This window comes from Phaenicophaeus curvirostris, chromosome 4 (genome assembly GCF_032191515.1).
Source record: "Phaenicophaeus curvirostris isolate KB17595 chromosome 4, BPBGC_Pcur_1.0, whole genome shotgun sequence".
Taxonomy (NCBI): domain Eukaryota; kingdom Metazoa; phylum Chordata; class Aves; order Cuculiformes; family Cuculidae; genus Phaenicophaeus; species Phaenicophaeus curvirostris.
The window spans coordinates 65,517,332-65,545,081 of record NC_091395.1 but is presented as its reverse complement, the minus strand read 5'-3'; the positions used below and the strand labels follow the sequence as shown (position 1 = coordinate 65,545,081).

General features: G+C 40.5%; 1 protein-coding gene across 10 annotated transcripts in view; it reads left to right on the top strand.

The window, feature by feature from the left end:
• Positions 1 to 27,232, top strand: part of PPP2R2C (protein phosphatase 2 regulatory subunit Bgamma) — a 196,028-nt gene extending 168,796 nt beyond the window's left edge. For 8 of the 10 annotated variants that reach the window (XM_069856346.1, XM_069856351.1, XM_069856356.1 and 5 more), the window contains 3 exons: positions 9,973 to 10,142; positions 14,650 to 14,741; positions 24,374 to 27,232. In XM_069856346.1, coding sequence (XP_069712447.1) covers positions 9,973 to 10,142; positions 14,650 to 14,741; positions 24,374 to 24,665 — 554 coding nt within the window. In that variant the 3' untranslated portion in view covers positions 24,666 to 27,232. The remainder of the gene's footprint in view (positions 1 to 9,972; positions 10,143 to 14,649; positions 14,742 to 24,373) is intronic. The other 2 variants (XM_069856354.1, XM_069856353.1) reach the window with 1 other exon arrangement.
• The last annotated feature ends 518 nt before the right edge of the window (positions 27,233 to 27,750 follow it).

Below are 27,750 nucleotides of genomic sequence, written 5' to 3'. Positions count from 1 at the left end.
AAGTCTTTTGTAGCTTAATTAGGCATAGTATGAAGAACTATAAGCTCTGGACTTACCCTTTCCTAGTGTCACTTGGTGACCTCTACTTGTTGATTGAAACAGACAGCGTACAAAGTGAACTGTCGTTGCCTATTCACCCTTTCCATGACATTCCTAATTACAAACCTCTCAGTCTTTCCTAGGCTGAAGAGCCCCAGTCAATTTAGTCATTCCCTGCATGGAAGTAATTTGATACTTCTGGTAATTATTTTTTTGTGTCTTCTTGAAACCTCTATCACATTAGAGAAAGACCAGAACTGCACATAGCTCAAGATGTGAGCACATCTTGAATTAAATGGCACCAAAAAAATAATACTTTCTGCGTGGAAGGATAGTAAGAAGTGTCATGGACTTTAAAACGTCAGTATGGTTGGTATTTTTATATAAATTCAGTGACATTTAGCCTAGTTTTTTTATACTAAACTTTATACATGGTGGGGCAAATCACAGCTCTCTTAGGGGCTAGTAGTAATTTGCCATCTAAAGATATCATAGTTAAATACTTTTAGCTTAGGATCATGTTTTGTGAGAAATATTTAATTAGTATAACAATCTCTCCCAGGAAAAAAAGAATATTTAAAAGTGTTTATTTATCAGCTATGAGGAGATCATATTGGTTTTTCTTTTGCAAGTGGCTGGTCTGTCAAGACAGGTGAAATTCCATACATTTCCAATTACCATTTTCCAGTACATTGTAATCAGGAATTGCAGCCATTTTCATTTGGGATCTGAAATGAGAGAGAGACTTAATTTAGATGATAAATTGTTTGGCCTGGGACTACATCTGTTTTCTGGTTTATGAAAAAGCCCACTGAGAGATTACCCAATCCTCAACCAGTATCTCCAGGTCCAGTTGAAAAACACTTGTATGTGTACATGTGTAACCCAGAGGTTATCTGTAACAAGTCCTGAATTCAACCTAACTACATGCTTGGATAATAAAAAAGAAAACAGTACTCCCTCTCGTTCCAGCATCTTTGCTGACTCTGGCCTTTCTGGTTCTCTTCCTCCTCGTTGACCACACTGCCTCTTTCCCCAGTGTTCCTGAAACTGTCTTCACTCATTTGTAGCCGTGACCCTTGAACAGGAACTGTACAGTTTCCTACATCCTTTAGCAGTCCTTGGAGGGAGAGAGAGCGTGTTATTTCATCGTGCAGGACTTCCAAGGATTTAAATCTAAGTGACAGCACATAAATGCTATAAAACCGAAAGATCTCAGGACAGGATACAAACTATTAACACTATCATCTAGGAAAAAGCATTAATAGGTTACTTGTTTGTGAGAGAAAGAAAATAGCTTCAGAAGAAGCTTTGTTTTTCTGCTATAGGGAATGACTTTTTAAGGCTGCTTACAATTTTATCCTATGAATGATGAAATTTCTTACCAAATATGTAGAACTGGTAAGCTTTCATCTTCAAGTTTTCCCTGGTTTTGTTTTTGTTCCCCCCGCAGATAATCACATGTTCTGCAGTATATGTGAGCATGATTCATCTTTGCTTTTCTTTTTAAATATATTTAGGTCTGTAACAGCATAAAGTTGGTTTTATCTGTAGTTCAGCTTTCGGTTGACAGTAACGGAAATTTTCAAAGTTCGTGTCTTATGCCTTAAGGAGTACACAATGTTATCATCATCAAATGTCTTCTCCTTTTCTAGTTCTCTGCTTATCTTTGGTTTGTTTACTGATATTTCACCGTAAACCCTTGCAGTTATCATCAAGTTCTTAGGCCACGGTAGCAAAATTTTATCAAAGTTTATACTCTGTGTTTCTCTCTTTTTAAATGCAATGAAAGATTTGTTTAACTGAATACAGTTGACATGTCTTTTATCCCATCAATCCATTATGCACTTACAAATTAAGATCAAAAATAAAAAGTATATTCAGATAAACTTTCGTTATATTAGATAGCTAGCTTTTCTAAACTCTGCCCTATATTATCTCAGATGGTGTTATTGCTTTCCCTTTAAACAGATCATTCTTTTTTGTGTTTTTAAAAACATTATTTATATTTGATTTTGGAACCATTTGCCTTACAGCAGTGCTGTGAGTGCTTGTGGGTTTGTTTGTTGTTTTCATTTAGACAAAAGAACGATGGTAAGAGGAAAAGGAGAAGTGGAAGAAATGTTGAAAATTCAGCAGGAGCATTACCCAAAGTCCTATAGTATAATGTAGAGAATCATGAGTACTCTTTGTTACAAAGATTTTGAGGAGGAATACAGGATTTTGTGTGCTATATTGGATTCTGGCACTGCACTCACCATATGAGCCATTTTTAGCATTATTATTATTATTCTTTAAAGTTCACATATGCTAGAATTTGCACCCTGCAATGATTTGAGCTCTCCATAGCAAACAAAGTATTACTTTTCAGTGGTGCTGGAATCTGGCGAATACCAGTGACTCCAACAATGATGTGCAAATTTGGAAATGGGGGAAACATAGAGAAAAGCCTTTTACGAGAACATGAAGTTTTATATTTTCTGAGGCTAAGTTATTTTTGACTGTTGTTGGAACAATGTGTGGTTGAGTCCTAAAGTACTGTGTTCAGTTCTGGGCCTCTCACCACAAGAAGGATGTTGAGGCTCTGGAGAGAGTCCAGAGAAGAGCAATGAAGCTGGTGAAGGCACTGGAGAACAAGTATTATGAGGAACGGCTGAGAGAGCTGGGGTTGTTCAGCCTAGAGAAGAGAAGGCTGAGGGGAGACCTCATTGCTCTCTACAACTATCTGAAAGGAGGTTGTAGATAGGAGGATGCTGTCCTCTTCTCCCAAGTGACAGGGGACAGGACAAGAGGGAATGGCCTCAAGCTCTGGCAGGGGAGGTTCAGGCTGGACATTAGAAAAAAATTTTTCACGGAAAGGGTCATTGGGCACTGGAACAGGCTGCCCAGGGAGGTGGTTGTCACCTTCCTTGGAGGTATTTAAAAGATGGGTGGATGAGGCGCTGAGGGGCATGGTTTAGTGGTTGATAGGAATGGTTAGACTTGATGATCCAGTGGATCTTTTCCAACCTAGTGATTCTATGTGATTCTGTATAGTTCAGTTACAATCCACTAATTACTTTTCAGTGGAGTGTGCACAGTAGTGCTATTTGATTTATTACTTTCCTTTGTTCCTAGCTGTTTGATAACTCTCTTTCAGTGACATATTTGGGAAACTGAAGTATCATACAGCAGCAAAAGACAGCTAGCAAAACTGAAGAGAAAATAGTATCAGTGACTAGCAAGTCTCTTCAGAGACTGATAGTGGAATTTCAGAGCAGGCACTCACATCTTGTGGCCCTTGCAGTTTGTATGGTGTGTGTTGAGTGAAGTGAGACATTCCAGTCTGCACATTATCAGACATTTTTGGCAATTAATGTAAAACTAAGAAACAAGATATATAAGGAAGGTTACATTCACATGCGTAGCCCTGTTTTTTGTCATTAGTTCTTGTTTAGAATCAAACATGAGGATTAGTTTGAGATTTTGGGGTTTTTTTCTTTATTGGATATGTCTTGTCCAAAAATGTATAGATTTCAAGTTTGTGAAATCAGGCCCAAATTAAAATATGTGAGAAGTTGCAGTGGCGGCACATACGACGCCAAGACTGCAACTGACTTGCTGATGAGAGCCACAGCGATGTTAGTGGGACATGCCTGAGCACCACACTCTTTGAAGGTACTGCCTGAGGCATCTGCTTTCTTTTGGCCAGTGCCTGGAAAGGAAGGTGAGTGAGATGAACTTTCCCAACCACTCAAGCTGTTCCTGGTTGAGGTTGGTTTTTTCTCTTTAGACATCTGCATCTATTTCAGCATAATAAATGCAGACCTTAGAGATGCCTTTCCTATCCCCTGATTCTAAGGATAGTCTCCATGTCTGCGTTATATCAGAGAAGCTCAGGGAACACGAAGAATTTCTAAGAAACATGAGAGTTTGTTTTTCAGCAGGTTGCTGTTTCTTTTGAGCAGCATATTTTTATAGAATCATAGAATCATAGAATAACCAGGTTGGAAGAGACCCACAGGATCATCGAGTCCAACCATTCCTATCAAACACTAAACCATGCCCCTTAGCACCTCACCCACCTGTGCCTTAAACACCTCCAGGGAAGGTGACTCAACCACCTCCCTGGGCAGCCTCTTCCAGTGCCCAATGACCCTTTCTGTGAAAAATTTTTTCCTAATGTCCAGCCTAAATCTCCCCTGGCAGAGCTTGAGGCCATTCCCTCTTGCCCTGTCCCCTGTCACTTGGGAGAAGAGGCCAGCACCCTCCTCTCTACAACCTCCTTTCAGGTAGTTATATAGCGCAATGAGGTCTCCCCTCAGCCTCCTCTTCTCCAGGCTAAACAACCCCAGCTCTCTCAGCCGCTCCTCGTAAGACCTGTTCTCCAGCCCCCTCACCAGCTTTGTTGCTCTTCTCTGGACTCCAGTTCCAGAGCCTCAACATCCTTCTTGTGGTGAGGGGCCCATTTTTTTCAGGATTTGGGAAAACAGTGCTTTGGCAAGTATCCTTTGCCCAACCTATCCTTCTCTCCGAAGTATGACTTATTTCTGTGAAAACCTGCCCTGGTATTTATCTTATGAGCATGAAGTTGTGCAGAAAGGAATTGAACATTTTTATTTCCCTAAGCAGACTTCTCAGTTTACCTACATATCTGCCAGTGGACTAAGGGCCAGGAATGGCATCTTCTTTGCAGGCTCACTCCAGCACTGACTGTACTTGGGAGATATGTTCAGCTTCCCTTCTTAATCCACAGTTCTGCCATCAAGGTCATATTTTAGTCTGTGCAGTGTCATGTGAAAGCTCGGCACACCGCACCATTTCTGATTCCTATGTTCAGTAGTTTGCAACTAGACAGGTAGCTTTGTGTCTTTCATATAATTAGCACCATGAAGGTTTTCAGGAACAATATTAATGAAAGTTAAACACCCTTTTTCATGGCAAAAGTTAGTTGTTAAGAAGTTAATCAAAAAATTGATTGAGGAGTATGATGGAATTTGTAATTGAATCTCAGTAAAGTTCTGATACTAAGTCTTAGTGTAAAAATATTTATTTAGATATAGAATAGTAAGCTAGATTTAAAGTCTTGTGCTTTGGGTGCTGATTGCCCCTTGGCATCAGAGTGACCTCCAAAAAATAAGTCTGAACTGTAATGATCAGAAAATATGCTTCCAGTGCAGGCTGGCAAACCTGATTTTGCAAATGATGGGCTAACACCGTGTTTTCTCCTAGCAGCTTGAAAAGGCTGGGGTTGAATTTGAATTGCTTGCCTGCACTGAAGTCCCAAGTTGCTTGGCTGTCACTGCTGTCCTGTTTCCAATTACTCAACTTGTATTAGCCAAACTGATTGAAGGCCATGGGGTTTTTTTGCAGTGTATGCATAACCTTATGGTGATGCTAAACCAGAAATAGCTGAGACCCAAGGACGTTTCTCACCTTCATTTCCTGGGGCCAATGCCTTGTTCTGGTACTCAGGCATATGCTGTTAGTTGCTAAGCTTTCTCTGTGATGCTGGGAGCTGCTGCTTATTTTCATGTAACAATTTTCCTGGCTTGGTTATGCTGACCATAGAAACTATCTGCAAAGAATAACTGCTACTAAAATTTCTACTGCAATCCTTCTTTCTGTAGCGATACGAGGCTTTCATGCCTGCATTAGTTTCTGCACTTAATTAATCTAAGTCTTTCTAATACTTACTGTAGTAAGGATAGAAAGCAATAAACAGTGCAGATAAGGGGTGAAATGGTTTAATCTCATTAATTAACAAAGTACAGAATATACAGGTACAAATATTACTCCTCTTCTAATCACTGGGAGTTGGATGAGACACAGAGCCAAGATAATATTTCTCAGCTGTAAATGAAGGTGTAGTTCAGTTAGTCTGGGGTGTGGGTTTTTTTCCTTTTCTGATTTTAATAGCAACTTTGTGTCTTAATTAGGAAGATGAAATTTCTCCCAGCCAAGTACATAGTTTGGACAGATTAGAGAGAAGAGGTATGAGAAATGATAATTGCTTTGTGCTCATCAGGCTTCTATTGAAAATCTGACAAGATGATTACAAAATACCTGCTTTACAGAACGTCTAGGCAAATTTTTAAAGAGCTATTTAAAGTTGTTCATTTACAGTCTGTCTGAAAAGAAAAGTTTTTCCCCTTTTCTGAAGTTCATTACCATTTAGGTATATGGTACATGTTCAAATATAGACCTTGTTCTCATGTGCACGCCTGGCTGCATTCCACTGCCCACCCCCGAAGAAAATTGCCCATAATTTTTTTGTATTACCCCGCACACTTTACCCACGTCCTCAGTCTTATCTTTCAGCAGATCATTATTTCACCCAATGGAAATGGTAACCTTGTTGCTTTTAACAGTCTGAATCATAGTCATAGATAAATTAATTGAGAGAGAAGTGTTCCAGTGGACTACACAAAATAACTGTTTTGACTGACAGTAAAAAGTTATTCTAGTTTCAGCATGTTTTCATGTCACATCACATGGCATCTCTTCACCTGCTTTTGAAACCTGAAAATGACACTCACCAAACTGCCAATTTTCAAAGAATATTCTGGACATAGATGCCAAAACCCTACTGATTTTTCTGAGAACTGAAAGACCCCAAAGCCTGCCTTTATACTAAAATTCACCATGTGAGGTCATTTGAAGCGCAGGGCCACAGATACCTGCAGAAAGGCTACGGAGTCACTCTAGGCACACTGGTGGGTAGGGCTACAGTTAGTGCAGGTTTTTGTGCAGAAGGATGAAGAGACCTTCATGAGTAGTAGACTTGTAGCAGATGAAGTAGAGCCTGCTAATACCAGTTGTTTCATGTTCCTGCAGTTCAATGTGAGATATTCAGTATTGTGATTATGTACAGCTGAATGGGGATGACAAATCTCCTAGGTATAAGAGCTGAAGGCAGATGTTCTCAACATATATGTTCATATAACATAATCTTCACCTCTGCCTTTACCAGCACTATTGGGCCAAGGCCCTGGGACAAAACCCCAGGTTAATGCAAACACAGACCCGCTGCTGGTGAATGAAGAGTTGGTATGTGAACTGTTACAGGAATTAACTCCTACAAATCAGTGGTCCCTGACGATATCCACACAAGGGTGTTAAGATGACTGATGTCATTGTGAAGCTGCTCTCCATAATCACTGAGAAGTTGTGGAGACTAGGGGATGTCCCAGAAAATTGGAAGAAGGCAAATTCCACCCCCATCTTCAAGAAGGGTTTAAAGGAGGATCCAGGAAATTATAGGTCCATCAGTCTTAACATCAGTCCCTGGAATGTTATGGAACAAATCCTTCTTGGGGCTATCAAAAACTAAATGAAGCATGTTATTGGGAAAAGCCAGCACAGATTCATTAGGGACAAATCATGCTTGACAAACCTGAATACTTTTTAAGACCAACTAGGACCTTGGTTGATGCAGGGCGAGCAGTAGACATTGTCTATCTCAAGGCTTTTGATACAGTTTCCCACAGCCTCCTCCTAGAGAAATCGATGTGTTATGGTCTAGACAAGTGGTCTGTGCAGTGTGTGGGAAATTGAGTTACAGCCTGCACCTACAGGGTGCTGGTAAATAGCTCCTTTCCAACTGGCATCCAGGCACTAGTAGGGTCCCTCAGGGATCAATATTGGGTCCAACATTGTGATAAATGATCTGGATGATGGGGTCAAGTGTAGCCTGATAAAGATTGCTGATGATACCAAACTGAGTGAGGAAGTGGACAATCCAGAAGGGATAGCCACCCTGCTGGAAGACCTGGATAGGCTGCAAGTGTGGGCTAACAAGAACCTTAGGAAGTTCACCAAGGAACTGGAGAGCAAGTCTTACGAGGAGCGGCTGAGAGAGCTGGGGTTGTTTAGCCTTGAGAAGAGGACACTGAGGGTTGACTTTATTGCTCTCTACACCTGAAAGGAGGTTGTAGAGAGGAGGGTGCTGGCCTCTTCTCCCAAGTGACAGGGGACAAGACAAGGGGGAATGGCCTAAAGCTACATGAGAGGACATTCAGACTAGATAGCAGAAAGAAATTTTTCACGGAAAGGGTCATTAGGTACTGGCAGAGGCTGCCCGGGGAGGTGGTTGAGTCACCATCCCTGGAGATGTTTAAAAGATGGGTAGACGAGGTGCTCAGGGACATGGTTTAGTGGCACATAGGAATGTTTGGACTTGATGATCCAAGAGGTCTTTTTCAACCTTGTGATTCTATGATTCTAAGGACAAATGTAAGGTCTTGCACCTGAGAAAACATAATCCAGGAATGCAGCAGAGGATGGGATCTACCTGGCTGGGGAGCAGCTCTGTGGAAAATTGTGGGGGCAGGTGGTGATTTGTTAACTTGTGATTATTGCCTTGGTAGGCAAGACACTGTGGCATACAGAAGGGAGGAGACTGCAGGCCTGCAGTTGTTGCTAAGTGCTGTAGATAATTGTCCTAAAAACAGTCTTTGCAAGGTTGGAAAACAAGAAAGCATAACTGAGCTATTTGGGCAGGTGGAAAAGCACTGCCTCAACGAGGCAGGGTTATAAGAGAGGTTGCTTTTGCTTAATAAAGGTCTTCGATCAAGACCCAGAGTCCATGTCTCTGAAAATGACCTGTGAATCCTAGTGTACAAAATGCTCAATATTGGTGAACAGCATGCTGCTCCGGCAAAGAAAGCCAACAGAATGCTGGGTTCATTACCCTATTCTATAATGCTTGTCAGGCCACATCTGAAATACTGTGTTTGGTTTTGGTCCCCACTATTCAAAAAAATATAAGGACAGACTGGAGAGGGTCCAGTGAAGGGCCATGGAGATGATCACAGGACTGGGAAGCCTGCCATGTGGGGAAAGGCTGAGAGAACTGGGTTTGTTCAGCTTTGAGAAAAAAGTGCTTGGGGGAGGTCTTGTCACCATGTTCCATTATTTAAAGGATGGATACAAGAAATATGGAGACGCCCTTTTTACAAGGAGTCACATGGAAAAGTTGAGAAGTAATCGGTACAAGTTACCCCTGGGGAGATTCCAATTGGACACGAGGAACATTGTTAACAATGAGAAAAATCAGCCGTTGGAATAATCTCCCCAGGGTAGTGGTGGACTCTCCAACATTGGACACGTTTAAGATTCAGCTGGATAGGGTGCTGGGCCATATTGTCTAGACCTTGCTTTTGCCAAGAAAGGCTGAACCAGATGATCCTTGAGATCCCTTCCAATCTGGTGTCCTGATTCTATAACTTCCTGGTATGGATGTACCATAAACAATATTTCATGATTCCCTGCCTTGTTGGATCATGCAGTGCATAGAACAGCTAACCAGCATCTACGGTGAGTTTAATGCTTCCCAGAACTGTCAGCAATGGCATATCAACTAATTAGTTTATGTATCCACATGGTAAATCACTGTTATATTTTCTGCTCACCTCTCAGGAAGAGGTAATTGCTGTTTGCAATTGCTTTTCAAAATTCTCAGGTTTAGTCTCAGATGCCTTCAGACATGATCAGTGAGTACCCTGCAGACTGGCCAGCTGGCTCTGGCAACCAGGGCAGACTTTGAGTAACCACCCTTCCCAGAAATGCCAAGACCATCGTGAGACCACGTGTACACCTTCTATGTGATACAGACACGTCAGTTTTGGTTCTGTGTTGGGAAACAAGATGACGCCAGGAAGGATGACCATAGTTGAACTGCCCTGGTATAGGTAGCTATATTCAACTAACTGATGTATTTACACGTTTTCCTGAAGTGATGCTTTGGACCCAAAGCTCTAAGGTTAATTATTGTAGTATTTAAAGCTGACAGTTTGTATTTTTATGTAAAGATAAAAAAACTAATTAAGTACTGGTTACATAATTAATTCTATATCACATTCATTGGTACAATGAATTCCATTGTACAGGTTATGCAAAAGAATGTTTACTATGGCATTCTAATTTCTGTCTTGTTTTGTTTTCTTTGAATAGTTTATGAAGAACCAGAAGACCCCAGTAACAGGTCATTTTTTTCAGAAATTATCTCTTCAGTGTCAGATGTCAAATTCAGTCACAGCGGCAGATACATGCTAACAAGAGATTACCTCACTGTCAAGGTTTGGGATCTGAACATGGAAACAAAGCCTGTAGAAACATACCAGGTAGGTATCTTCCGTGTCTAGAAATGAAACAATATAAAAGCATCTCACTGTGCAAAACCTGTAAGTTTTCCTAAACTTCTAGTTGCTTGGTCTGAGAAGCAGCTAGCTAAGAGAGCTGCAAAGAAAAGTGGTTAAAATCCTTATAGTGGTATCCTTGCTGTTGGAAAAGGGCAATTGCAGTATCAGAAAGGAAGCATAATGTCTGGGGAGTCAGAATAACACTTACTGTGGATTGTGCTCTTGAAAGAAATGATGCTTCTAACAAGGGAAATCACCTCTTCACTGTAGCATCTATTTTCAAATTATATATTTCACTATTAACATTTAAAATAAACTAAGGAAACAATTTTGTGAGTTGCCCAACGTTCTGCTCTCACTGGGACTGCTCAAAGTTTACACCTTTGTAATTTCAAAAATTTTTTCTGAAAATTCATCTGTGTGTTTCTCCCTTGTGCCTCATTCTAGAAGCAATCATTGTTAAACCCCGACATCACCACTGACGCAGCAGTTTGTGAATGCCAGACTGACACATCTGGTTGCCTGAATTCGTTGTGATATTATCCAGACAAAATGCCGGTGGCTCCAGCCAGCACTGAGTTTGTACTCTGACATCTGTTCTGTTTGGCAATAGAGGACTGAGCTTACATTTATTTTTACTCTGCCTTGAAGAATGAAAATATGTCTGACGCAGAAAATGCTCGTTATGAAAATGCAATGAGGAAAAACTGTTAGGCTACTGACAGAAGGGTATGCGAAGTAGGAAAGATGTCATTTATCCAGCTCATACTGCTTACGTAGGGACAGTCTGATGACAGTGCTGGAACAGTCTCTTGTTTTCTGTATCTGTATTATAGCAGATGGGGTACAGTAGTTCACAGTAACTATAACTAATATTGGTTATAAAATGAGAATTTGGTAGCATGACTTGTCAGAACAACAGAAATTTTACATCAGTAATGCTGTATTTATTAGCTAGTGTTTAGTAGACAAAGTGGGCTTCAGTGTTTTCCAATGTGCCCAGTGTGTCTCCTATTATTATTGGAAAGTCTGAGCCTGTATACCTTTAAAGCTATAGAATTGGTTTTGGTCTGAAAATGGCAATACTTGTAATGCTAAATATATTTGAAATGTTGATATGCTGTGAAAATGGAGTAGGAGGATAAGGGCGAGACTGTGTTTTATATAACATAATCACACCTCAGATTTTAGGAACTTAGGTAATGCATTATTTCATGCTTTCACTAATGGCATAGGTGACTTTGATCTTGGAGAGGGATAGCTGGTCAAGCCAACCTGTTTGTCTTGACTTTGACATCTACTTCTATTTCTTCATGTAGGTAGCTGTAAAACAAGCTGACCACCCAACAGTGGGGCCAATTAAAACATTATATTTTTCCAGGCAGAGGTGGGAAAAATGAGCATAATTTAAAATTTTCAGTACTGAGTATTGCCATTGGAAGCTTAAAAAAAAAGACCCACAACAAAACCCCTGCAAATATAACAGTGTTCTTCCTTACTTACTTTAACCTATGGATTACGTTTTGTTTTTAAATACTTACCCAGTACCTTGTAAAGAGCACACAGATGCATTGCTGAGCATTGCAGTGGACTAAAGCAGAATCTGGATCTCAGGGGTCTTAGGAAGCTAATAGCACACGACTGCATAAGATTCACATAGTCCAGCTGCTCTGGGCAACCTTTCATGTTTTTCAGCTTCTGACTGTAGAGAATTTGGTTCTTAAGAAAAAGTGGTTTAAATTACTCTTTTAAATCATTTGCCTTAGGGGTATCTGTCTCTTACATATGCAAATTTCATATATAAACTTGGAAATCTCTCAAGAAGTTTTTTGGGATGGATCACCCAAAGGCAACAAATAAACCTAACATCTTCAGTTATGTATCCACATAATTACGGTGACATGTATATCATTAAAAGATTGAATTTCTCATTTCAACCACTGCATGGTAGCCACTTAGCCATTGTCTGGCAGAGAGATTTATGAAGAGAGTCACAGTAGGAGGTTTCTCCACAGGGCTGTAAGAAAGAGCAAAGTCCATAACTGTACTGCTTCTTTATCAGGTTACAACTTTAGTATCACAAAAATAATCAAATTCCTCATGCAAGTCCTTTTCCTTGTCAATGCTGTGACTAAAATAATGCCATTACATAGAGCAGCCTTGCTGAAACACCTTGTCTGTATGCTGATTGATTCAATGAGGTTTTGTCTTGTTTATGCTTCACATAAAAGAAAAAAAGGACAGAGTATGGTGCACTGGGCAGCCCTAAAAGAGCAATACAGTGGAGTGGCCTGTGCTCAGAAGTTGCAAGGGAGCCATGCCTAATGGGATGCTCTTCTGATGCTGCCTGGTGAATTAGCCTAACAGAGCCATACCAGTCAGCAAACAGAGGTCAACATGTTCATGGTTGATAATAGCTTGGTTCGCTTTGGTAAGATCTGTTGCATAGGGAATGGGTTAATGTGTCTCTTACCAGCGCAATTCCTGATTGTGACTATTTAGCAGTCCCAATGAAATAGCTCCCTATGTAGTCACGTTTCTGTGTTAGTCTGGAACATGGAATTACTAGGTAATTCCAGTATGTACAGACAAGGCAAATCTGATTTTATCCTCAGTCGGTAGTGGCAGATGAACATGCAAACAAGGTGAATATTAGGTATTTTTTCCGGTTAGTTTTTCATAGTGATTCTCAAGGTCTGAAGGTGGTCACATGTGGTAATCAGAGGATCCACATGAAGAGCAAGCTGGTTGTCCAAGACAGTAATGCAAGTCTGCAGACAGAGTCAGCCAGGAAAAAGAAGCTGAGACCTTGAAGAGATCAGTAAGAAATCTGAGAGGGGAACTGCAAAATACTTTTCAGCAGAGCTGATAGAAAGGCACAGATCCAAGCTGCAGAGTTGGACACACTTCACAAAGAGCGTATACATGACAGCGGCCGTGACAGATGGCAGCTGGAAATGGTAACAAGAGGAAGATGTGGAAATGATAGTCAATGAGACAAATGCAATCTGCTTCTTTCACCTGCCTTACCCAACCTTTCTTATTTCTTCCAAGTGTTGGAGCTCTTAAAGATAATAAAAGAAAGAACTCCAGTTCTGTAACAAATTACACTGCTAACACAAAAAGGCTAAGTAAAGAGAAAATGGAAGGATTTAGTTACGCAGGATGCAAGAAACTGGATCAGTACTAAAAGTGTTCTGAACTGTTACTCACCATGAGGGTAAATGCATTTAATTGTGAAATGCTTTATCTGTGTCTACCATTTTCCTGTTACTTGCACTGTAAGAAATTACCTGTTGATATACCGCTCAATGTTCACTCATCTACTAATGAAAATTGATCCATGACTGAAATTTGTAATCCTTAATAACCTAATGTTACAACTATTTTAGGATGCTGTACAATTTGGCTATTGCAAATGGATTAGTTTAAAGAAAATGTAAGTTAAAGGTCATTGTCCCTCATGTGATCTTCACAGAAGTTATTTCGCTGGAAGAAATAGGCAAGGTTGCTGGGCATCCATGAACAGAACAGTCTCCCTGGACTTGCAAGAACTGGTACCTCTATATGCCAGAGCTAGTTAATGCCCCTCAGCTGTTGGGTTGGTATGTGTGCTCTGCAAGGTCATCCACACATCTTTGTTTTGCAGTTTCTACAATAACTAGAAGAAAACATCAGGAGTGAAAGTGCATTAGTAAATTTGTCTAGGCAGGGATTTTTAGCTCATTATTTTCTTGTGGAATGAAACCAATCATCCAGAAAGAAAACTAATCAAATTCACCAATGGATTGAAACAGTTTGCATGAGAACTGACTTTTTATGATAATTCTTGTGCAACAGCAGTGTGTGGCCCATATGACAGGTCTTCTGCTGCTTAGCCCCACTTTTCAAGTATGTAAGTGAGAATTTACAATGTTATTTTTAGGTCTCAACTGAATAGGAAATATCCTTGGGCTAAATTAGTGTTCTAATTTGCAGCCTGTGCAACTGCAGCTTTGCACTGTGCTTGGCTTCTGAAATAAATACTTTACCCAAATGTATGTAATACCATACACTACAGGTTATTTTACTAGAGCCACTTATCTTGGAATATGACATTTTGGTTACTATTTAGCTTAGATTTCTTGCACATTAATTAGCACATCTAGGGTATCAGCTGGTGAAATGTCTTTGGGAATTAGACTAGCACTGAGAAAAATCACCCAAGCAGGAAACAAATATGTTGAAGAGGGGTGGTCTGCAGCCTGCTGAGGGAGGTGTGCTTCATGCCTTGCTGCAACAATAATTCTGTAGCACCTGCTTAATTAGTCTGTGGAAAAATACAGATAGCTTCTTTAGAGTTTAAGCAGAGTATCTCCTGCAAAGCTACCAATCTGTGCAACATATTTTGAAAGTGAAGGTGGGAGATAAGGCAGAGAGTGGGGGGCTGATTTTGGAGTTTTGTATTTTCTTTTGTTTAAAGAGTAACAAGTTATTTTGTTTTAAACAGGTCCATGATTACCTTAGAAGCAAGTTGTGTTCCCTCTATGAAAATGACTGCATCTTTGACAAGTTTGAGTGTGCATGGAATGGATCAGACAGGTAACCCATCCTTATGTCCATCTCTGTCTTCATTTACTGGAAGAGCTTCCACATGATGGGGAGCAATCAGAAAGTATAATGTTACACGTGGTTTTTTTCCACATCAACTTATGTCTTCACATACCATGGTTCAGGTTGATAAAAGATGCTTGGATATTGATGCAGTTGTGTCTCTGACCTCCTTAGACATGGTGGTTGTTAATGTTCACTTATGCCTTAAGGGAAAAAAGCTTTGAATTCTGTCTGTTTTCACCATAAGTAGGCTGCAAAAGTTAGAAACCCTGCTGCCAACTTGCACACTCAACAACCCACTAAGGAAGCTTTTGTGGTCCTGTATTTACATGTGAGCTGCCTCCAGTTTGTTTGCTGGAAACAGGGAGCAAGGAAAGACAGTCATAGACACCCCCTGATTGTCTATGAACTGCTGTAACCTTCCCACTGACAAAAATGACAGTTTCTCCTTATACTTAGCCCCCATCAAGGCAGTGCCTTTCCCTGTTGATTGAAGGAGAGGTTCTGGTTTTTACCTTGGACATAATATCTTGTTGAATATTTTCATGAGTAGTACTGGCACAAGTCAGAGAGTGCAAGCAAGGATGCAGTGTGCTAATGCCATAATGTTAGCAAATGGTGGCAATACTTCAGGGAGTAGGGTTGTTGTACAGGAAAATAAAAAACTGATGAAATGCAAGAGAATAGTGCAAGGTGAGGGTTTTATTTAAAAGAGAACATAAACCTTCATCATATCAATTGGAAACAACTGGTATGGACATTCATACACTGAGTAACTATCGAAAGGATTAGCAGTCTGCAAAATGCATGTGAAAGAGGGCATAGGAGCCAATTCTGGATGGCACATGGTACTTCCTGGCTCAGTAGAGCTAAGATGCAAAAGCTTGGCACTTGCTGAGAGTCTGGAACTGTGCCTTCAACTCACTTAGCCTCCTATTTGGGGAAGAGAAAAACAGTCCATCTCATCGCATTTGAAGCAAGCCTGCTCTCCTGGACTGGGCAGGGACCATGAAACAGAGTGTAGGGCAGCTGTGAAAAAGGCAAATATGATCCTTGAGTGGGCAGCACTGGGGTATCCAGCAGAGAGGAGCAGTGGTGACATTATGTTAGGGTCTTATTCAAAGACCTTTGAACTGCAATTACGCATTTCTCGTCCCTCATCTCCAAGGTGGATGAACTAATTGTGCAAGTGGACAGCTGCTCTAAAGAGAGGAGTGGACAGGAGTTTGGTTTTGATCAGCTTAGCAAAAAAGAAGCCAGGATTATACTTGCTTCTAGTAAGTGTATCAAGGACGTTTACATAGGGAGGAAAAGTATTTAGCTAAGCTAAATTGAATGATAATGATACAACAGCAAATAGGTATTGAGTGACAAGAGGTAGTTATAGCTTGGAAATTAGAGTTAGTTTATACCTGTTCAGTCCATGACAGTGTGGAGCAGTCTCCCTGTCCTGAGCAGTAGAGATGTAAGAAGCCCAACTATTTTGATTACGGTGCTGAGAAAATTTGTGAGAGCAATTATACGATACAGTGGTTAAAATGATAAGTGTCTGAACTTGAAAGTGCAGAACAAGGTCTCTTCCAGTCCTGTGTTCCAGAAATGCAGATAAAGTGTAATGCTGTACACTGTACAAGGGGCATCTTCTCTTTGGGCTACTTCTCTTTGCACAGTTCCTGTACCTGCCCCATGGAGAGATGCTGTCTTTACTAAGAAATAGAACTTTTACCCTGTATTGTTTATTGTACAAATGAAACCATGTACTTCCATTATCTCCGCATGTCTGCATGCCAGGGTAATGTATTTTCAGTCAAGGATTAATTTGGCACTGAATATCCTCTGTGATACAAACTGCTGGCCAATTACAATGACGGAGCTGGACCACACTGGGCAAAATCCTTTCCAGATTGCAGCTTACGCACCAGCTGCTGTGGAAATGGTTTTCATATGGTCTGAAAGTGGGAATGATCCACAGAAGTTCTAGGTGAAGATCCAGTTTTTAGGGCTTTTCAGTGAACCTCCCAAACCCATGCATGAATGGATATTTTAGCAGAAGGCTGTCTCAGTAGACTGGTTGCTGCTTGAGTTTGGTCCTACTTGAAAGACCAAAGTAAAAGCCTTTTTTGGAAATGTAGGTGGTGCTGATATGTGCCAACATCTGGTACAGAAGAGCCACACAATCAAATCATTCATCTATTTTGAAACTTTGAGAAAGATTCAGAACCTTTCAGATCCTTTCAAACCATTTTGCTTATCCTTGATGGGAGTTGCCAGTGTGCTGCACAGGATGGACAGCCACATGCTCCCAAGCCCAGTGTTTTTCTGAGCCAAATAAAATGCTGCTTTCCTCATTAATGTGGCAAGACCACTCTCTGGATAGTTATAATACAAATATTATTCAATATTAGGATTTAAAGTGAGTGTAATACTTTCATTCCTGTAGGACAGATCAGAAAGATCAATGCAGTGGGTAATTTTAAGTGGGAACACTAGACTGTGAGGTCTTCATGTATTGTAATGTCCAGACACTGGGGCATTGTTAGTTGTGCACAATTACCAAATATGTCACTAAACACAATACACTGCTCTTGACTGAAAGAAATCATTGAGTACAGTTGCTGGCAAAGTTTGACAAAAGAGAAGGATTTACTTTAATTTAGTTGTTTCTTTTTAAGAGTCAAATTCATCAGCACTGATGTTCATCTTTTGATGATCAGTCTTCTGAGCTTCTTGCTTCTGTGTATGACAAACATTGTATTGTTTTGCTACACACTACAAGAATTTTTTTTTTAGTGGATCATCATTTAAATTATATTTGAGTACCAGTAACTCTCAAAGGTGCATTTGAATAGTAAGGTTACTTAATTTAATTATTTTTGTATATATTTTTTTAAAAGAGTCTCCTGCTAAAGGTGAGCAATGCCTGTTAACAATGGTACTCTTAAGAAATACTGCAGAACATTTTTAATATTATTAATAGATGTGCATAACAATAATTACTGCAGTTCTGAACATGTTATTTTTATCTTTTGCAGACCTTAAAGCTACAATGACAGTCTATAGTGACAAAAATATTCAGTTAAAAATGCAAACATGTTTATTATTTAAGTGAAAATACTTTTCATTAATTTTTGTCATCACTATGGAGTTAATCTAAGCGATGATAGAACCTGATGGTGAGGCTGTTTACAAAAAAAATCAATGTACGTGAGCTCTGATTAGTACGTGATTGATGCTCAGTTACTCCAATGAAGAGGAACTAATACGATCAGGCAGACCCGATCTCGTTTGCTGAAGGATGCATTAATCACTATGTACTTTGGCAGGAACAGTGGTCAGAGGAGGGAGTCAAGCAGGGGTCTTACAGTAATTCAACCAGATGAGCACATAATATCTGTAGTTGAGTATATTACACTAAAATCATGCCATCTTTATTGTGTATACATCATTACATGACTATGTGGAAAATGGGATCTCTTCATACACCAGTTTAATTTAGTTTTTCCATTCACTTCCAAAGTCAGGTCTTTTAATAACAACCTACAAGACACTGTTTTCTTCTCACTGTCAAGGATACCCATTTTGTTATTTCAGTTTTACTTTAAGCGTTAGCTCTCTCTTTGTGAGTTATTTATTTTTTAAAAAAGAGTGGTAATTCTACATAGTAATAAGTGAATACCTTAATTACTATTCTTTTTTTGTTTTTAAGATTTCAAATGAGTGGGTGTACAGGAACATTTCCAGGGCAACTTCTGAATACCATCATGATAAGTGATATGCTGTAAGCAGATAAGTAAAGTCAAATACAAATATTCAGTCAGTCCTTTCCTACGAACTGTCATTTATCTCACTAAATATCCATCAGCCTTTACTCTAATAAGGTGGAATTGCAGGTCCCAGTGGATGAAATGGTAACAAGTCTATTCCTGTCTGGCAGCATGTTCCATGATGGAGAGGTTGAAGGCATCGTTTTGTTCTCAAGGCTCAGCATGTCAAATATTAACTTGGTAGGACAAGGGAATCCTCGGTTCTTATTCCCAGACTTATCCAAGACAGCTGCATCAGAGTGCCACAACCTTGAATCTGTGTCTCAAACTTTTTCATCAGTTGTTTAAAGATGTTCCTTCTTTGTGATGGATGGTCAATTGCCTCACACCGTGCAGTGTAAAAGAAAATTCCCCAGTATGCCGGCAAGCTGCCAGTGCTTGCAACAGTGCTTCCTCTTTTCCCTTTGTTGTGACAAATCTCATTTTTCATTCCTATGAAATAAGTTTTTGAAGAGTTTTCCTGGAACCAACCATTTCTTCTCATAAGGTCACCTTGTTAGGAAACCAGATCTGGCAAACCTTGTATGTCAACCCCAGGAGGCTGATCTGCGCTAGTACATGTGATAATGTAATCTTGCAAATTTAGGGACTCACAATGGAATTGAGAAGATGGTTTCAGATCAAAAAAAATGGTCCCTTTCCATGCTGGGTGCCTTGAGGGGTTCCTTTATAGAGATTTACAAGTCTGGAGGCAGGCTGTGGTCGAAGCTGCTCTCTGAGCCCCCTCCCCTTGCACCTGCTTGAATTTGATGTCCTGGCTCTTTTGTCTCCAGGAATGATGTTCTGCTGCTGCATTTGCAGTAAGAGGCAGGTTAGCTGGGCTGTTTTAATTTCTCTGTCATCCTTAAGCCTAGTGTGTGCAAGTCCTTGAAACCCTGCCCAGCCTTAGTCCTGTCACACCATCCCATGGCTACCATGTTCTTTAGAGCAACAGTGAAGGAAGGGAACTATGAAATGAGCTGAATATCTCTGGACAATAGAAATCTGCAGATGAATGAAAATTTCTGTGCATGTAGGAAAATTAATCTGGGCCAGAGTTGGCCTCAAAATTATTATAAAAGAGACTTTAAAAAAACACCGAAAACACAACAAAAAAAACCCAACAAACCCAACACAAAACAATGTGAAACAAGTATGGTTTGTTTTTTAAGCAAGCCTTAATTCCAGCTTGTGTTCCCAGAGTTTCAGGGCAAACCCAGACATCCAGGAAGGCAGCTGAATGGAATGGAATTTTGATTTGCATGCAAGGACGGCCGCACCATGGATGACATTTAAGAACTCAGCTTGCAATAAGGAAATCTGAATGAAGTATGGGAATAACAGATGTGAGAAAGACCATGATGTGCCGTTTCTTTGTGACTGACATGTTTGATGAAATCTCAATGCCTGAAAAATATTGAGGAAGATCTCATTGCTGTTTAGTATAAATTATGAAGTCCTTTTCAGATGCCCTTGAGGCTGGTGAAGTAGGGAATTTGCTGACCTCGAGCAGAAAGAGATCTTTAGAGAGGGAAGCCATGTACTGAAGCACATCATTTAGCAAAGAGTCTTTACCAAACCCAAAATATGAAGAGCCAGATGTTTTAAGGTATTAAAGATGCTTAGAGATGCTGAAGTCATCAGTAGTTGTTAGAGTGGTGTTGTAAACCCTACAACTCTGGCCCTAAATTATATGTCGGGGCACTACTTGTTGTCATGTTCAGCCCAAAGGAGAAGGCAAGGATGGAAACCCAAAGCCCTTGAGGGCTAAGCTGGAAAGGGAAATGACAGAGTGGAGCAAAAGAGACAAGATAGAGCAGGGAGCAGAGTATGAAGCTAGAGAGGACACTTCACTGGAAGGAGAGAGAAGCAGATAAACTGGTTTTTAAATATTGTTGGGCAGGATAGAGGGAAATGGAAAAAGGGCATTGGGGTGGGGAGGAGTCAAGGTTGTAGCGGAAGAAAGAGAAAAAGAACAGCATGGCAAATAGAGAGGGATTAAGAAGAAAAGTCAATGTAATGGAATAGGGCTGGGGTTTCTCCTTCTCCTTTTACCTTCTGCAAGAATATATTTTCCTGCTTGTAAAGGGGAAAAAAATGGATACGACTTTGAGCCATAGAGAACTCCACATGAGGACTGAAGTTGGGTAGAGAGATGCCTCACATTGCCTTGTTAAGAAGCAAGAAGGCTGGGAAAATTAGTAGCATTTTGTGTTGCCACTCAAAACATGCACATTTAAAGAATTGTCAGAAACCCTCAGACCTCACTTGGATAAGCTCTAAAGGAAGAAGCACAGAGTACTCCCTGTGCTCTGCAGAGCAGTCCTGTGCAAAGAGGAAAAACATGCTTCCCTTGTGGGGCATCACAGGAGGGTTAGCAAGGAGCTGTGTGAGTGCATTTGGGGACCTGCAGATACACGGTGTCGCCAGTGTCTGAAATGTAAGCAGCAGAAGCCATGTCACTGCCATTGGGGGGGCGGGGGGGGCAGTGCTGCTTTTTTTTGCCTTTTTAAAAAATATTTTGGTAAATTGTGCTGCCTGTAGCTGTAGTGGTGTAGTGGTTTGAGCCGGGTACAGGCCACCAGCAGCTTTGCTCCAGGCCGAGCTATCAGTACCGTGCTCCTCAGGGCGCACTGGAGTGTGTTCTGCATCCTGAATGGATGAGATGATGATACCTCTGGCTGTGTGTGGCACAACTTGTAAACCTCCTTTGTGAGCAAAATTCAAGGTGGTTAGACAGCTTTTCAGGGCTGCTCCCTTACACACCTATACATTCACATGGGAAATGTTTTAGGAGGTGCTTTGCTTGGTTTCTTGAACTAGCCTCGCTTGGAAAGGTGTTGTGCGAGCATTTATCAGAACACTGCTGCACAGGGCAGAGAAATACAGAACAGACTCTTCCTATACTCAGCTACATTTTTAATTCATATACATATATTTTAAAAAAAAACCCCACATCACATATATTCCATTATTGTAAATTATATTTTCCTGAATGGGAATAAATCACACGCTTACATCTAGTTCTCACTCTCTTTTATTGTTATTTTAAGTAGCAGGTAAGGTTATAATCCATCTGTGTTTGTGACCTTGAACAAGATTGGGCACTTTCTCATTTACATAATGCTATTTTTACTGAGCCATTAAACTGCAGAAAAGCAGGGCTAGCATAAAAAGTAGTCATCTACATATGTTAAAAAAATAACTGCAGTAAATCCAACCAAAAAAAAGCAGACTTCTAAAAATATGTGAGAGTTCAAGAAATTAAAAAGCAAATGAACTGTCAAGGCAGTTTTATTGCAAGCAGAACCTCCTAAAATGAGATTCTTGATGTACATCGCTCTGTGTATTTGTTGCACTGATACTCTGCCTGCATGAAAACTGCTCTCCTGACAGTTCCTGCCTTCATCTGCAGGGATGTTCCTCATTCCCCTGGGAACCACAACTCTGCAGCCCAGGGTACAGGGTGCCCCAGCATTATCAACCTGTTTCAAAGTTTTGCCTGGGTGGGGGAGGGCAGCGTACTGTGCAGAGCTCTTTGCATCACAAGTTGTATATGTTAGTACTGAGATATGAAATAACCTCGACTTTTTCCTGTTGTGAATAACTGTTATAGCAGGAGCCCTAATGATAAAACATGGTGATTTGAAAGGAGTCAAACATTAGATTTATTGCTGTTGATTCAATTTCTGAAGTGGACACTAATCTTCATCAGTAAGCTTTCTGAAGCTTCCGGGATATATCTACCTGTCACGCTGACTTTTTTGGGTTTTTAGCCTGTGAGGTTACTAACTTGTACCTTACTAAGCAGAACTGTGCCAGATCTTTGTGGGTGGGGAAGGTTAGGGAAACTCTCTGCAGACAACCCAAGGGCAGGTACTGCTTCTGGAGAGCAGCGAGGCAGCTCCCTGCCAGACCTGGCTGCAGCTGTGTGTGGACAACTGCTTCTGTTGTCCATCCCCAAACTCAGCAGCAGAGAATTGGTGCAGCCAGCACTGTGCTGCCTGTAGACTTTAGGAAATGAGCCCCTCAGCCAGGTGAAGGCTGCAGGTGAACTGTTGCTGAAGGCAGTGCAAGCTGTGTCTCTGTGCTTCACCTGTCTCGTTTGCAGCAGTTTCCTTTAGCACTTCAGGAGTCTTCAAAAAGCTCAGTGTGGAATCAGCTGTCATCAAACTTCAGTATTATCAGCAAACAGGGAAGCGGGATGGAGCTGGCAGACCTGCTAGTGATTCACAACGTAGAAATACAGCTCTCCTGCTCTAGTTACCTTACAGTGGCTCTGAATCTAGTTACCTTACAGTGGCTCTGAAGTGAGCGAAGCTGCTGTCAGTCAGCAGCTGTAGTGCAAAAGCAGTTAGCTACACAGCTCCTGTTTGTGCGTTTTCCGGTATATTATTCATTTCTATTACAGTAGCTCCAAGTGGCCCCTAATGAGATCAAGGCAATACTGACTGGAGGCTGTGCGTATAGTGTAAGCCAGCTCCTGAATCCAGGAGCATCTAATCTAATCAGCTAGTGAGTGTCTGTACAACAGCGAGTATAGTTTATGCCTTATTCTCCCGTGGTTGCGTATGCCGTGGTCTCCTGGCCAGTGTGCTGCTCGGCACAGATTCCCCTAAGTGGGAAACACAGCAAAGGGCTAAAGCAACGTAGCTGTCACTGGAGATGGAGGTTAGTTTATTATGTGCCAAGCACAGGAAATACGTTCTGTCAGGTTGTGCTAGAGAGGCAAATAGTTCCTCATTGCCTGAGCTTGTCGTGTGGAGACATGAATGTTTGGGGTGGATTCCTCTTTTAGAATGGAAATTCAGAAAAACACCCTGTTTGTGGCTAAGACAGGGGAGCAGAATGCGGTCCTGGCTTCAGATATGGAAAAAGTTCGCAGCTTTCAAACAAGGCTCTGAAATCCATGATTATGCTAATCCAATAACCTAAGGGCCATGGATGAAATCCTGAATTCATTAAAGTTAGTGACAAAATATCCTCCCCTAGGGACTGGGGGAATGAGGCAACTGGCAATCCATTATTTCAAACTACAAGCTGATTAATGGAGTAATTTTTATACAGATTGAGGTATGTTTTCTGTCCCTTTCTCCCAGACCGAGAAATATATCCTGACTTGAAGCTTCATTCAAACTTCATACAAGAGATGACTGAAACCTGTTTATTTATGTCTTTATTTTTAATGGTATCTGGACTTGGAAGGTCAATGGCTATTAGGGAGCGGAAAGGGTTTATTCTGGAAAGCATTTATTTTTGCAACTCATTGTGATTTTTTAGCACCTTTCAAAACACCTTTCTCAAAATACTTATTCAAATACGTAATTATGTACTTAATCTTACTATTGTATCAAAAGTTTGGAAATACTTGGAAATTTTTTTTAAAGACTCTTTCTGGGATCATGGTAAATGTCAGCTGTCAGAAAAGGTAAGGCTCTGGAGAAAGAAAAAAAGCCTGAAATAAATGATCCTTAAACGCTCATAAAAAGCTGGAGGGTAATTAAAAATGACTTATTAAAACATACTACTTTTATTGTCTTGTGAGAAGGAGCTCATGATGTCAGGTCACTGACATTTGTCCATGCTTCAAGATGAGAGACTTGGGGTAAATTAGGGAAGGCAAAAACATTGGTAAAAGAAAACTATTTGTTCTGGGGAATACTGGCAAAAATCCTGGTTTATATTCTTTCCTAGCTGAAATCAGCAGACATCCTAAGTTTAAAACTCAGCTGTCCTGATCCAGTCATGTTAGTGGACTTCCCATAAGCTACTGTGTAATAGTCCTTGTTTTCTCTCTCTCTCTATTTCTCTCTACAGTGTGATAATGACAGGTGCATATAACAATTTTTTTCGAATGTTTGACCGAAATACCAAGCGGGATGTTACCTTGGAGGCATCCCGAGAGAGCAGTAAACCACGAGCTATTCTTAAGCCCCGGAGAGTCTGCGTTGGAGGCAAACGGAGGAAAGATGACATCAGTGTTGACAGTTTGGACTTTACTAAGAAGATCTTGCACACAGCGTGGCACCCAACTGAGAACATCATTGCTATAGCAGCGACAAACAATCTGTACATATTTCAGGATAAAGTGAACTCAGAAATGCACTAGATTTATCAATATCCCTCTATATTTACAAACCAGCCTCTTGAGAGTTGTAGAAGGATGTGATCTTCGCAAAAATTGTGGCTTCTGTGGTGGGATTTGTAGGTTGCATCCTTTCATCCCTCAGCCTGTATCATTATTGGTGGCAAGCCAACTATTTTCCATCACTGCAACTGTATGAGTAAAAGGCACGACTGCTAATCCAGTACTGTGGTCTGTATTGGTTCCTTTATACAAACAGGAGTATTTATGCACCTTGGCAATGTTCCTGAGGAGGGCTGAGACTCCTCAGCTCCCAGCAGTCTGTTTGAGGGTTTCAGTGGTTCACAGGACCATGCTGTTGTGGTGCACTGCCTACTTTTGCAGTGTACAGCATTTACCACATTGTTAGAGCTTTTTTGCCTCAATTTCCTGACTTTTTTTTTTTTTTCCAGTAACATTTTCCTGTCTTTCAATGAAGCTGAGCCTGTTTGAGTGAATGAATAGCCACATCCCTTTAGAGCATGTGGCACATCAGAGGGGCCTTAGTTAGAACTGGACGCAGAATCCCTGCTGGTGAAAAGCTGCCCTGTATCACCCATCCTTATACTTTCCTTACAACACCCTCTTATTTATTTATTTATCTGCATCACTAATTCTGTCCTTCAACTTCCTGAGTGAAAAAGTGGCAGACGTATATTTACTCAACCAGCTTATTTTAAGAAGTTCATTCTCTATAGATCTCTCTGCTCTGTTTAAAACAATAACTAGTATCTTCATCACATGGAGGACTATTAAAAACTTGGTAGTGCCACTCCAGAGGGACTGGCTGGTCAGACACAGCCTGGCAGTTAACACACTAACCCGTCCTACTGTTTGAGGGTTGGAATTCTGGAAATCTTGGCTAGAAGTGCTGTCCTTGAAGGTAATGGTTGACTTCAGTGGGAGCACAGTTACATCACTGCTAGACACTTTGGGAAGTCCCTTGTTTGCTTACTGCAGCATGGTTATTTTAGTCCTGGCATTGGGGAAAAACACACAGTGCCATGGTGTCTGTAACTGTAAAAGAATGGGAGATGTAGCACTGCTAAGACAATTCTAATGTTTTAAATAAGTCCACTGCTGGGCAACAAAATTGTTCCTGGAGAAATATGAGAAACCAAATGCTTCTTCCACATAAATGCCTTTAGATCTATCTCTGTTTTCAAATAAATAGTGAGGTACACAGAAAATAAAGGTACACACAATCCGTGCGTCACATGTAGGAATTATTCAGGAATGGTGCAGTGGGCAGGGAGTCCTCTTAATCTAGAAAAAGAAAGTTCTGCTGCATTCCTAATAGCTCTGGCAGAAAAATTAATATCCCAAAGGATTTCTCCTCAGACCATGAACAAAAGAGCACAACTCAGATGACCTGTTAATCTGCCCATATTAAAACTCCTCAGAGAAAAAAGGTCTTTAAGCCATTATGCACTGATTTCTTTGTAAGTGGAGAACGTACTGATGAAGGGATCTGCACACTTTTATATTTTGGTTTGGGAGAAAGGGTGAGTGAAAATCTGCTTACAAGAACTAAGAGACAAAGTCTACAGCTTTTATATGACAACTTAGCATGACACATGAAATCTGTACTTTTGAAGTTTTCTAGATCAACACTGTATATTATGTGTGTAGAAGCACAAACGCATGTGCATCAGTTTCCAGCCACTCTAAACACAAACGGTATGAAACGTGTAGGTTAATTTTAAAGGGAATGAGGAAGGTTTGTTTATAAAATACTGTTTGCTGTAGCAGGCATGGACAGTATATGTACATATTTATTCTAAGGAAATTTAACAAAATTGCTTTTCTTTTTTTTTTTTTCTCCTTGTAAAAAGGTTTAAGAATGTGGTAAATTGTATAGAAACTTGTTAATGCCAACCTACTGCTTCAAGGGTGTCATACAATTTCTTTGACTTTTGGCCTCCTCCATTAACCTTTGCAGCTCAAAAAAAAAATGCTCTCAGCTTGTATTGGCATTTACAGCTAGAAATACTGTAAAACATATATTTAGCTTTTAACATTCTCAAGTAAGATTCTATAGATAACTTATTATAAAGCAGATCTTAGTACAACAATTTTTGTTTTTTAATTTGAAGTACCTTACTGTGTTACAGCTTTGGGTACCAAAAAGAACATGTTAAAATTAAATGAAGAAATATATCTTTGGAGCTTTATGAAACTAATTGAATACCCAACCAAAACACCATGAAGTGATTATAGAGGAAACAAATAGAAACCTTCCAAAGACCAGTATTCCATTCCTGTATTTGACATCACTACTACAGATTGGTTTCCTGGTTTCTTGAATGTATGGAAAGTTAACATCATTGTGAATGTTCCCAACTTTCTTTCTCTTTTTAGTTTGAGCTTTCAGTGGTGTAGAGTAAGTGATGGTAAAGTTGGTAAATCTGATTGTTTTGAAAGCTGTTGTTCATGGCTGCATTCTTTGTGTTGCACAAATTAGCTAACTGTTGTTAAATAAAAATATAAATATGTTAATACCAGCATTTTCAATAAAACTTCAACCAAAAAGGCAGCAATAGATGACTTCAAGGCACAGCTTATTTTTAAGATAGACATGAAAGATTTGTTTAACTCCTTTTATAAAGAAGGGAGAGTCACAGGGATCAGGACTCACAGGTCAAGCTACTCTGTGAACCTGAAGTGTTGTGGCAGGTAGAGAAGTAAGCACAGTGCTGTGAATGGCCCTGACGTGGGGGTTTAGGGTGATGAAGAGTGTGTGCAGTTACAGCAGAGCTGGAGACAAGATTTTGGTTCACACCTTGCGGCAGCTTTTACTTGGCTCGTAGCCCAAGATGGACTTTAGGAGGTTTGAGTCTCAGTCTCCTACGGATGGAATAAGAGACACGTGCAAAGTGAAGGGACACACACACTATCACAGGGTAAAAAAAAGGTATTGGTGTCGTCATTGGTCAGGTTGGAGACCTGAGTGCAGCAGATCATGAGGCCATATCTAGGATGTGTCCAAGCCTGGCTTCCCAAATGAGACAAAACATCAGCCCAAGTGGCAAACCAGGGGGCTACCAGCAAAACAGGATCCCTCTTTCCC